This window comes from Poecilia formosa, unplaced genomic scaffold, assembly GCF_000485575.1.
Source record: "Poecilia formosa unplaced genomic scaffold, Poecilia_formosa-5.1.2 Scaffold269, whole genome shotgun sequence".
Lineage (NCBI taxonomy): Eukaryota > Metazoa > Chordata > Actinopteri > Cyprinodontiformes > Poeciliidae > Poecilia > Poecilia formosa.
Window position 1 is genome coordinate 149,581 of NW_006800208.1, and position 13,293 is coordinate 162,873.

General features: G+C 38.9%; 1 protein-coding gene across 3 annotated transcripts; it reads right to left on the reverse strand.

Annotated features, from left to right (window-relative positions):
• Positions 1-10,666: 10,666 nt before the first annotated feature.
• On the reverse strand, positions 10,667-13,135 carry mzt2b (mitotic spindle organizing protein 2B). Of its 3 annotated transcripts, none has more exons than XM_016681092.1 (5): positions 13,006-13,135; positions 12,660-12,848; positions 12,427-12,575; positions 11,490-11,627; positions 10,667-10,819 (listed from the first exon to the last, which is right to left on the reverse strand). In XM_016681092.1, exons 2-5 carry the CDS (start codon positions 12,833-12,835, stop codon positions 10,674-10,676), a joined length of 609 nt encoding a protein of 202 aa, XP_016536578.1. In that variant the 5' UTR covers positions 12,836-12,848; positions 13,006-13,135; the 3' UTR covers positions 10,667-10,673. The 3 variants fall into 3 exon arrangements, with proteins under 3 accessions (XP_016536578.1, XP_016536577.1, XP_016536579.1); XM_016681091.1 differs by having other exon boundaries at positions 12,998-13,134; XM_016681093.1 differs by lacking the exon at positions 11,490-11,627 and having other exon boundaries at positions 12,998-13,130.
• Positions 13,136-13,293: the final 158 nt, after the last annotated feature.

The window sequence follows — 13,293 nt, forward strand, 5'->3', positions numbered from 1 at the left end:
AGGTGCATTAATTAAATCAGCATGAATAAAGGCAATTAAAACATTCACAGTTGAAATACACAGAATAGAAAAATTCATTAAAATCTGACTGAGATAAAGATAGACCAGTAACCAGTGTCTGTGCCTTAATGAAAAGGAATTTTGAGCACTCCAACACACACATACACACGTTAAAAAGAAAACACCTCTGGAAGTCTCTCAATTGGGAAATGATTAAACTCCTCTTCCTTGTTTATACTTCAGTCAATAATTGGCAGCTTATAATCAACAGTTGAATGATTGTTGCTTCTGCTTACAAGAGCTCTTCCAGAGGTAACAATGAAGCTTAAAAGGACATCATGCCAAGACAGCTAGCTGGGCAACACTGGGATTTTGTGTCCATCAAGTTACCATTCAAAAAAAAAAAAAAAATGAGAGAGGATTAACTAAGGACATGTTTCTACTTTTATCCTCATCAACTGCTTATGAGAGAGGTTGCTTTGGTTAGTTTCTTTTCTCATTCACAGCTTTACCAACCAGTCCAAACCAAAATGTCAGAAATTGGAGAAAATTGTCACAATTCCTTGTGGCCTTACCATGTAGCCCAAATGTCAAATCTTGTAATGATTGTTTGTTTCTGTAAGTAAATTATATTTTTATATGTTAATTTCTACAAAGACAGAACAGTCAAAATGCTAACATGCTAACAACCCTAGCTAACATGCTGAAATTAGTATTTAAGGATAACTAACAATGGCAAAAATGAGCTATCATCCTAGCATTAGCAAACATGCCAACTATAATTTTGTGGAAAGTGAAATTGAATTAAAGACGCAATATTATGTAAAATTAACTATTTTTGAGTTAAAAATGTTGCTAAAGGGTTAATGGAGGAGCCATGTTGTGATGACTTCCTGAAGATGGAGTTTTAGAAAGAGCAGGAGCTTCTTAAAGAGACAGAGGCCCAATTTCAAGGTACTAAATGACAGTCAAATTTCTTTTAGGTCATTTTCTGTCTGAATACTGCAAATAAACACCACAAGTGCCAGAAAAACTTAATAAAAAAAACAAAAAAAACATTTAAACAACTGAAAATCACCCATTGTCTTGTAGACTATTTAAAATTTAAAAGAGATTTTACGCTAAAAATAAGAGGAAGTATCTTTTTAAACCTTGAAATAAGGCGTTTTAATTATTTGCAAACTTGGTTCATTATTCTTTAAGAATATTTTTTTTACTTAAAGGGTAAACAATTCATGGCATTCCCACAATAAATCCTCAAACGAGCAAAGGTTTGCTGAAACACTTAAATGTTTTTTAGTCAGTTCATAATAACAAACACGGAGGCGACATTTGTGTGGTGGGTCAGCAAACAAAAGTTGCCCATTGCACCTAAAACAAAGTCAGAAAGTTGAGGATTGACCCAATAAAACACATCCAATTATTTTCCCAAACAGCAAAGTTTCCAGTTAAAACCAAAAACGGCAGCGTTGACGGAAACCGTGAATTTGCGGCTCACAGCTGTACAGAACCCCTTCGGTCTCGTCTGTGTTTACGTGTGGGCTTGTGTGTAACCTGACAGCCTGCCACCCAACAGGGGTCCCAGCGAGTGTGAACTCTATTCGTTCCCACAGCTGCCATTAGCAGACGGAAGAATTGCCTCTTGCTAACAAAGTGAATAAATAAATAAAGCTTAAGAAGCCTTGTTTACCTCCTCGGTCTCTGTTGATTAGTGCTACTTAACGAAAAACAGGATTTTCTGTAAGCATGGATTAGGGTTTATATATATTTACCCTGGTAATTACAGTCATCTCTGCAATTCTGCCAAGTAAGATTTTAGTACTCTGCAAAAACACAAAATACAAGACATTTTCCCCATGTTATAAGTGAAGAAATCTGCCAGTTAAAATCAACAGCCATATTAAGAGCTGTAAGCTAATTATGAATTATGCTAATGATGGTAGGTATGTTGCATATATAGAGGAGCTTAGGAATAATAAAGAATCTGGTGTTGGCATACTGGTATGGGGGGCTTCAAATGAAATTATGCTCAAGGCCCCAAAAAGGTTTTGGTCGGCCCTGGCTTATGCCCACTCACATTGAATGGAGATGGAAAAAAAAGCAATAGAAACTCCCTCAAAGTGCAATTCCCCAAAAGCCCGTTTATTTTTTACTTTTCTTGCAACGTGGTGTCCCCTGTTCCATCCCATCCAGGCCATGCTGCCCTGGGCAGAAAGCCATATCGCCTTTAATAAAAACCACCTCTGAGAACCATAAACCAAGTTTGCTGTTGGTATTTACTTCGCCTTGTGCCACAACTTTACTTTTCACATTGTGTTTTCTTAAGTTTTTATTTTCCTGCCTTAAAAAGCAGGAAAAAAATACCCCTGCTTTGTTCTTAAAACAACAAACGAGGCGCCTGATAACGTATATCTCTGTTATTGCGAGCTAAAGCCGTGAAAAGCGAGTCCTTACAGGTCACAGTGTTTAATTTAGTCCCTCCTCGGTGTGTGGCACGGAGCCCAGGGGCCATTTACTCCTGCTGAGGACAGTAAATCTCTTCGCCCAGATTACAGATATACTGTTTCGGGTTTTAGCTTTCCTCTTATTTGGGAAAAGAAGAACAAGCTGTGATTAGGAAGATCCTAGAGTGATAGATTGACTGTGCTCTGATGACTTAAGATATTCAGTCATTACCATTAAATAAACTTCACTGTGTGAGTGCTAATTCTGATGAGTAGGCATGGTATCCATGACAACCCTCCAGTTTTTTTAGCCATTGGATCATTCAGCTTTTGGGCACACAGGAGTGGAATATTGTCAATATGATAAATATGTTATTCAAAATTTTATGTTTTGAAAACTCTCTCTCACACACGGACTGGTTCTGAGAGCAAAACACAGATTTAACTTTTTTTTTTTTAAATCCTATAATTTCAATATCGCTGTTTAACGTATAAAATATAAGACATTTATTCAATTACACAGGTCAATAAGTCAGTAAGTTGCTAGGAATAATAAATATTCATTACATTGAAATAAACAAATTGTGTCGAGGTAAATGACCTTGCTACTCAAATGCTGAAATTCATTATACTAAAAAAGTGACAAAAAAATCTAATACATTTTCTTGTTCCAGTTTCTGGCATTTAGCAAATTGAAATAATTTTGGTAATTCTACCTGACCTAAAACAAAATAAGCTTGGTCTGATTTAACTTCAGACAGTGAGAAAAAAAAATGTGTGTTTGTCTTTTTATTAGGTAGATTAAAAAAAATTCTGGCTTCAAGAGTAAATAACTTTTTCCAAATTTAGACTTTTAATTGAAAACTGTACTGTTTGAATTTAAAGCACTTTCAAAAATTTTATACTTTCCAAAAAGAAAACACCTTGAAATTCAAGCATTTTCAAGGCTTTCAAGCCCCCATATGTACCCTGCAAACAGTAAACTTTCATGAGTAGAAAGTTTGTGTTAAGAATGGAATCTAATATTTTTGTTTTTAGGCTTCCAGGGAATTTTAGGGTTTAACAACCATCATTGAAATTTTCATTCAGATGCCTGAATGTGTATGATTGGTTGATTTGTTATCTGTTAAAGGGCCGGTATTGTGTTTTCCAGGCACATAGAGCCACTCTATATCAGAATCAATTAACTATACTAACTTCTGTTGTTATAAAAGTCCTGCATATATCAAATTGACTTAAAAAAAGTTTTACTTTGTATTTTAACTCCTTTAAATTGGGCCTTTGTCTCTTTAAAAACTCCTGTTTCTGAAACTCCGCCTTCAGGAAGTTATTAAAACATAGCTCCTTTTTTAATAACATCCTATAATGAGCTCAGCACATGCACAGTACCACCAGATGTTTGCTAATTGCTACTGGCTAGTCTGAAGGAGCCGAGTGGGTGGAGGGCTGCTGTGCAGCTTTGAGGAGGAACTTCATCTCAAAGGCGGAGCTAGATCCACCCAGGTGTTTTGCACAGCTGAATGGTTGCCACTGGAGATTAAAAGATTTCTCAAACAGGGATGAGAGAATCGCGGCACCACTCTATTTATGTTTTTGATCAGGGAATAACATTATAACACAATGTAAAATTTGAAAGTCAATTTTATCTTATTCTGCCCCTTTAACAGATGTACTTGATGAAGACGATGTTTTAGTAAAGTAACAGGATCAGGTAACATTTTCTCATTAACCTACAGCAGTAGTTCAGAAGCAAAGCTCTGTTTTGTAGTGTTTCACATAACAAGGTCATCCTTACTGACCGTGACCTAGCTTTGTAAATAACTACAGACAATATTTTTTAATCAGCAGCAGTCTTATAGAAAGTGATGGCATTTTGTTATTATTTATTTATTTATTTATTTATTTATTTATTATAAAATAGCATTTGCATCAAATGCAAGAACATATTCCAAAGAAAAAAATTAAAAATCCTATACGTTTCATTCAGATCTTTATTACAATATATATATTACAAAATAGCATGAGTCGTTGGGTTTGCAGTTATTTCACATACTCAGTAAGCATGAGGCAACAGTGGAAAGAAACAACTCCCTTTCTACAAGCGAGTGGTTTCTACACCTGGAAAGCTGTTATATCTATAAAAACTTACAACTGTGAATGCAGTGTATCAGGCTTCTACAAGCCACAGAGCCTTTCAAATGAAACAGCCATGTTGTTTATTAATACAAAATAAACAAAAATGACATAAACGGTGACATGTAAGTCATCAGAAAATGCTGAGTAATTCTGTTCAGCTTAGCAAAAACTCCAGCTAGTTTCAGAAATCTAAGAAACTAACATTCCCATCTCTAAAGTCAAGTTCTTCAACATGCAAAATCAGACAATGAACAAGATGCTGCCAATGCTACATGCAAAAAAATATATATATATTTTGGAGTGTGTGTGAGAGTGATTCTGAAATATGTGTGAAACTCTGTCCTGACACCTGCCTGGTTTGTTTGTGTTTGTATTTATCCGCTATAGGCCATGGTGGATAAATTGTAAACACACACACACACACCGCACTTTCCTGATTTTTATGAGTATTAAAAATTTACAGCCACATTTTACTTCAATTTCAAAAATACAGTTTACTTTGGGTTGGTCTCCTCTGTAAAATCCTACTGCAATAAATTTAACTTTATGGTTGCATCGTGAGAAAATACTGTATGTTTATATATAAGGCTTCATGATGCACAATGTTCTAGCTTCTACTGCACAAACGCCAGTCAGTTCCCCTCTATTTATTGCAGAGAGCTCAGCAGATCGAAGCAGAAAGATCCGCATGGCTTGGCCCCACTACAGATAAGTTAAAAAAAAAAAAGGGCGGGGGGGGGGTTGTTTTTCTAACTTGGGTAGACTGACCCTTTTCACTTTAACATCGCTGCTGCTTTTGGAAGGAAGGAAAACAAAAGGAAAAACAAAACAAGACAAAAAGTGACATTTATGGTCTTCAAGTGCTGATGCAGCTACAAAAGGGACAAAGATAGAAGAGGAGGATCAGCAGGGGGAAAAAATGTTTAGCTGGTGGATGAAAGACTGCAGAGCGAGGAGAGAGTGAGGGGGAGATAGAGACGGAGGACATAGGGATGGGTGGTGGAGGTGGTGGAGGGAGGGTGGTGCAACAAGATGGAGAGAGACTGCCTGCACATACTGTCAAGGCAGTTAATATAAGGCGTGGAGATAAGGCCCCACAGACAAACATTGACCAAATCAGGCATTTCAGCAGCGCAGCCCCAACTGTCAGTCAGCCTGAGAGACAGACCAACAATCAGCACTTTATCGCTGATAAGGGCTCTACTGGGCGCGTGCAGGAAATAGCCAATCTGCGGCCGGGGCCTGGCGGAGAGGAGAGGAGAGGAGGGCGACGGCGGAGGAGTGGAGTTAGGGGGAAAAGGGTTGGGGAGCGGAGGGTGTTGGAGATGATGGAGAGATGGAGGGGTGGAAAGTGAAATTCAGAGAGAAACGTGGACCGAGAGTTCACAGGCTGTTGAGAGGTTGGAGAGAGCAGACGCGGAGGGGTGGTGGGTGATGGGGGGGTGGAATGGGATGATATTCCGCCACACCCAAACGCACTTGAGGAGGAAGGGATTCAACGGGGGAATAAAAGTGACAGGGTTTTCTTTTTTTTAAAATGAAAGGAGGGGACCAGAGGTGTGATGTTGGCTCTTAAAATAGCGTCTCTTCCCAGGTTTTTGTCACCTGGGAACAGCTTGCTCAGAGAGGGTGTGAGAACTTGGTTTAGACCAACACCTTCCATTAATGATTTGCCAACAGCTTTGACTAGCTCATTCTTCAGCGCGCTGGTTCGCCTCTGCCTTCGCCTCGCGCGCACAATGGCATCGTTTCATCCTCTCTATTGATTAATGGCGCATAAGAGTGTGTACAGGAGCAGACTTGCGTGCGCCCCGAGAGAAGGATAACGCTAGCTGTTTTAATGGAAGAATACGTGCGGGGTTATGAAATTCCCTCCCCATAACAAAATAAACACATCCCAAAAAAAAAAAGAAAGAAAAAAAAATCTGGACATGGAATGCCTTTGGAAGTCCAAGGAAGCGAAAGGCCGCGCAGGGCGCTAGTTTAGGTATACACTGACCCCTGCAGGCGGCGTCAGGTAGCCGCATTCCCCGGCTTTTAACTTTTGAAGGAATAAATTCCCAGTCGTTTACCTTTTGTCAAACACATTTAAGCTCCTCTGAGCGAAAACAGCAGCGCTCACCAACAGCTGGCGAGTGTTTATTTTCGGAAGCGGAAGTCGGTGGGGGGTGTGGAGAGGGGCTGTCTGAGCCTTCCTTGATCATGAACCAAACCGCCATTAGCATGACCGCCGATAAACAGTAGGAATCGTAAACAAGCTAATCACCCAGGGCATATTTGTATTCTCATTTGTGTTTGCACGCACCGATGTACAGGGAGGGGGAAAGGAGGGGAGGGGCAGATGAAAGGGTGGCGCGAGTGTGAAAGGGTTAAGTTCCATCCCTGGTTGCATGCTGCTTTCCCTTGCTCTGTCAAGCCCCATTAAACCTGCTACACCACAGCAATATGGTGCCATCAATTACAGGCATGCTGCCATCAATGCAGCGCGCGCGGAGAGGAGAAGGAGAGGCAGGGACACATAAACAGGACAAACGGCCACATAAAAAAGCCCCGCAGCCTTCCTCTGTGTCTCCTCTCTCCTTCTCTCCTTGCACCTTTCACCTCCGAGGTGTCACTTCGTCTGTCAGTGACCAAACTACAAACAGCAGCAGCAGCAGAAGAAAAAAACCCAAAACAACTTGACGCGCTTCAAGTTCACTGTCACTCATGACAGAGCTGATTTGTAAAGAAGAAGAAGAAGAAAAAAGGCCAAAAACAATTCGACGGTGTTAATTGGAAATGTGCCTCTACTGCCCCCCTGTGATAGAAGTTAAACCGTTCAGGTCATAAGAATCAAAATTCAGACACACACACACTGTGACACACACACAAAAAACTTATCTTCCACTCCTCATACTCTCTGCTTTTATTCTTGCTGTGACAAAAGAAGATGAAAAAGAAACTGTTTAAAAAAATCAATAAGATCATAGCAGAGTAAGAGCAGTAGCATTGAGCGTTCTTTGTCAGCAACACTTTGAAATCTGCGCTTCCTCTCCCCACAATGCCGAGGAAAACATTCATTTCTCAAGATGTTCCGAGTTATCAGCCTTCAAGATGAGAAGGACGGAGCCGCCGCTTGGTTAGCAGAACACAAAGACATGTTAAAGCGGAGATCCCAACCAGCTCAAAATGAATCGGCTCTTCCTCCGCCTTTTGTTGCTGGAGAATCTTCAGCTGAAGCTTGATTTGGAGTCTTGAAGTTAAACAGAAGGAATTTCAAGTATCTAGCTGTGGCGATACTGCAACAGCCTGCAAAAAAAATGAAATATTTGATGTATCTTCATTGAATTCACAAGCATGTCGCTAGCTGACCCTTTCCTCTGTCTCAGCTAGGAGTCAGACTGTAATTTGCACAAGTCAAATTATGCAAAGGGGTTTGCAGTTCATGGAGAGTGACCTGAAGGGGTTATGTAGCCTGGAAGTGTGGCCCTGACATCAGAGCTGTGCGCTGAGATAATAAAACTTATCTGCATTTTGTTTTTCCAAAGATTTTTCTGGCACTAGAACTTGAGCAGTAATTTAACGGGAAAGAGACGCAGCAAATGGCCCAAGACCAGGAGTTGAACCCAGGACAATCACATTGAGGACTACGACCTCTACGGTTTACCAACTAACCTTTCTTTTCTTTTTGTAGTATATTTTAGTTTTTTTTTCTTAATTATTTTCAATCCATTATTCCAAGGCAGTAGGTTGGCATCTGAAATCTGCTTTTGTCACTAGGACAGCAATTAGAATTTTTAAAAATGTTTTATTGGATCAAGCAGCCTTTATTTGATAATGGTTAGACAAGATAGTAAGTAATGAGAGAGTAAAAAGACATGTGACAAAGGTCATCAGGCCAGGACTTGAACCTGCAACATTCGTGTCGAGGACTAAGGTCTCCATATGTGGGTTGTGCTCTTCCTCTTTGCCACCACAGCAACCCAGCAATTAGTCTTTGTGAGATTATTGTCGGGAGTCGCCTGTCATTTTCTCTTCACTTCAGCCACATATCTCTTCTTTGAGCCACATGTCTTAGGATTTAGCTCTGTGGACGGAGGACGGCTGGTATCGCCCGTGGTGAGGCATTTCTGCCAAAAATCTCAGTCTTAGTGTCATTTGCCCAAACTTCTTGTTTCTTAATAAAGATTAGTAATACCTACATGGTTATGTAAAAAAACAAAAAAAACATTTTTAAATCCCAGACGTATTTGTCAAACTGTTTGGCATGTAATGGTTATTATGGAGACTTGGTGACCCAATGATGCAACAATGTGCTGTAGTGACGTCTGTAGAGATTTTTCATCTGTCATCTACTTTACCATCCTCTATAATGGTGGCAATATTGTCACAGTTCCACTTGATTCAAACTTTTTTTATTTCCTGTCCGGATTGTAGATCTGGGAAGAAGACTCTGGAAGAAAACCTGTTAGATACTGCAAAAGATTTGCAGTATCTAAAACATACTGTATGTAAAACATACATGTATCCTGCATGTTTTAGTTTTTCCAGAGGTTTGACAGCTGAATGAAAATAATGGTTCATCAGTAGGCCTCTAGATGTAATTCAACTATTTGAATGAGTTGAGTTGGAGCATGGACATATATTAAAACACCAGCAGGACACTGTTGGACATGCATTGTTTAGATGAAAATGTGTTGGACGTGCCTCGTCAGAGTCTAGAGATTCTAGACCAAAAACCAATAAAGAATCTTTGGAAAGACTAAAAAAAGTTGCCGTTTGTCCACACTGACAAACAGCAGCGTGGACAAAGTTTTGGTTTTCACATGCTGAAACTGGACTCTCATAGGAAAAAATAAATAAAATTCAAGCATGATTTCTAGTCATTTTTCCAACTTTGGTAAGCTGCTAATGAAAGACAGACATTTATGTAAAACTTGTCTTAAACCAACTATATTAATATAGCTTGAGCTAGTATTTAGCTAGATGTGCAAAATTAGTAACAAATTAATGTAAAACACTGCAAAAAGCATGAGTAGTTTTGAAACTACTGCCAACACAAATTCCCTTTGTTCTCTAAGGGGTGACAAAAGAGATCATTTTGTTGAAATTGTTAAAAAAAAAAAAATCAAACATGGCAAGTTAAACGTAGATTATATTTATTTGAGTTTAATGATACAAAAACATGTACACATGAATGCATTTTGGGTTTTTAAAGAAACCTAAATATTTGACATTACTATTGGTATGTCACTTAAGGTAAACTCTCCATTTGTCAAGCAACAACTATATTAAAAACATGGGTAACACTTTATTTGAAGGGGGCTGAATAAGATTGTCATGACACTGTCATAAACATGTCATAAACACCTGTCATGAACATCAATAAGTCTTCATGAATATTTATGACTGTTGTCATAAAGCGTCATTTGGTAAATTATGACACTTTTAATACAAAGTTGACATTATTCAAAATGTCTTTGTTATGACAACTTGACATTAACCAGGAAATCATTACTGTTTAAACTTTACCTTTAATAACATAAAGTTACCTAATTTTTAAAGTGCAATCAGTAATACTTTTATAACAAATTTATATCAGTAATGATTTCTTGGTTAATGTCAAGTTGTCATAACAAAGACATTTTGAATAATGTCAACTTTGTATTAAAAGTGTCATAATTTACCGAATGACACTTTATGACAACAGTCATAAACATTCATGAAGACTTATTCATGTTAATGACAGGTGTTATGTCATGTTTATGACAGTGTCATGACAGTCTTATTCAGCCCCCTTCAAATAAAGTGTTACCAAAACATGGATAAGGAGATACTTTTTGTTTGCAAAACAATCCATCATCCCTTGTGGTGAAAGCATACTCACTAAAGAGGAACGGTAGTTTGAAATGTTTAGTATTATTTGTCAAAATGAATGTCAAGATGAAAAAAGTAACATTTCTTTTGTCGTTGACAAGCCAAATGGACGTAAAACATTAAAACAAAGAACAAATAATTCTAACCATTTGAGACGTAAACAGTGACAGAGTAAACAAATAATTTATATGAAACTAAGCCTTCATATTTACATAAGGTCGCACAACGAAGAGGCTCTCATGACGAGTTTATTTGTGACGAAGAGCTACTGCTGCCTGAGCTCTTGGTCTTCTGCCCTCTGGTGGCGCTTGGCTGCCGCTGCACCTTCTGGCTGGAGGGCTCTCGACTCTTCTCACTCTGGCTTGCTCCGGGTTTATTGCGCACTGATTGAAAAAATAAAAACATAACCAACCAATCAAACAAACAAACAAACAAACAAACAAATCAGAGGTTAAGATAAAATAAAGATGATTTTCTGATCTCTGGTTCCAAGCAGCACGACACTTATGGAGTCAGGGAAGGGAACAACGGAGTGAGATGAGGCACATGTTGCCAAATTTTGATTAATGCTAAATTAATCCAAAAATAATTTATTGTTTTCCAGATGTATAATTTCTAACTGCCTCTGCTTAATCTGACAAAAGGTCATAAATAAAAACAGTTTCTCCCCTCACTAACTTCTTCTTCAACTTTTTATGCTAACATAAAAATATTTGTTAGCATAAAAACCTTTACTAACAAATGTTTTAGCATAAGTAAAGTTAGCATAATATTTTTAAATGTTAAGTTGGCATATCATTTTTATGCTTACATGCAAATGTTAGCATAACATGTTTAAACAAAATAAAAGAACTGCATGGTGAATATGAAAACACTCACGGACGTTCTAGTTTAAATATGCTTGCGCGCACTCACATGCACACACACACACAAAAAACTGTTTCCATTCAAAACAATCAATGGGATGAGGAAGTCTCTGGGTTTGTATTGTAAAAATTACGAGAACTGCTGTTTCTGAGGAAAAAACCCAGATGGAGGTGAAGGAGAGGGGACCTTGAGAGTGAGCTGAGCTAGCATCTTGGGGGCCGTAGACCACAATCTTAGTGTTGACCCTTGCGGATCTGGGGGCTGACGCTGAATGGTGGGCTGCGGCGAGCTTGGGGCTTTTCCCAGAGACCAGAGATTCTTCCTCTTCGGGAAGCATGGGGCACAGAAAGAAAAGAAACAATTTGTGCGGAACAGAAAAGAAATCTGAAGAAACAGTGGCAAACACAGAGGCTATGCTTGGTCTTCATTTCACCAGTAAGGACTGGAAAGCCCTTACTGGTGATGTAAACAGGGAGGAATTGGTGTGAGTTTGAACTGAACAATAACTTAAGGAACATGTGGATTTTACAGATGTGAAACAGGAAGTGAGGAGCAAAGAAAAGATTGTGGGAAGAAACTAGTAATAATAATAAGAACAGCATTTATATTTGCCGGGTATTACCACAATATCAAGGCACTGCTGAGGTATGAAGCAGTAAATAAAAACTACCAATTATTTTTAGGCTCTCTGTTGAGATGCACAGATCCGATGTTAATATCTGTGTTGGTCTCGATCTATTCAGTTTAATTCTACGCTCTGTGCTCAGAGGGACGTCTAATTGCACTGAATGAACAAATGAAAATTGTGTTGTTTTTACATGTTTGACCAGACTTGTGAAGATATTAGTGTGTCTGAGTGTGTTGTCCTGGTGCAGAGTTATCAAATAAATTTGTGTTTAGAAAAAACTGGTTTCCATATTTATCTGAACTTGGAAAATGATAAAAGCAAACTTCTTCAGACATTTAAAGACTAGGCGGTTGTAAGGTGAACTAGTTGTGACACAGTTCCAGTGCTATCAATACTCCTACAGAGTAATGTTTATCTAAACAGGTCCTTCAATGTATTTTAGTTTAAGTCTTAAGACAGCTGTTCGTTTGTCCTAACTTTAACAAGCACACTGACCTTTGACCTCTGCAGGTGCTGCAGTCGTGCTCGCTGTGTGTGAGGACTCTGCGGAGCTTTCAGTGACTCTCAGGCCCGCACACATTGCCTTCAGCGTCTGGAAAACTGCTTGAGGGGCCACATTCATCTTCAGCAGGTCCACGATAATCCTGGTAGGGCAAGGACAAATCAGTTCACTTCTCCACCAGGCAAAACAAAAAGATTTCACATTTCTGCCGATTTGGGACACTCACTTGAAGACTTCCTGATCCACTGTGATCCCTGCAGCTTGGGTCAATTCAAAGAGTTCACTCTCTTCAGCACTGAGGACCTTCTTCTTCTTTATGGCATATTTCTGCACGTTACTTGTGACGACCATCACGGGAGAGTCAGGGGCCGTGGCCCCCGTCTGCTGGGCCTGCTGAGACATCACTGGTGGAAACCTGAAGTATTGGCGATAACAATAACAACTGAATCAGAAAGTGTTTCTCCCGCCGAATATAAAACCATGGTACATTCGTCTTTTTTTTTTTTTTTTTTTTTAGATTTTTATCACATCCAGTACAACAACACGTTAAATTAACAAACATACCAACTCGCAATGCTTAAATAGGATTACTGTTGTCATGAAAGGAGTAGTTTTCCACTTGTAACGGCATACAGAATCATTTGATGAAACAAGACGCGTCCAAAATGCGTCACTGATGCAAAATAGCGCCGCGCGGGATGATGGGATATGTAGTCAGAAGTGCTTAGAACTTGTTAGAGCTCGTTAGTTTATGTAAACTTAGCTTTAGCGTCTATTTTTTTATAGTTAGCGTACCTGCCTTGAACTATAATATGTAAGGTACAACGTCGTCTGGCAGCACATTAAATAAAAAAGATAAA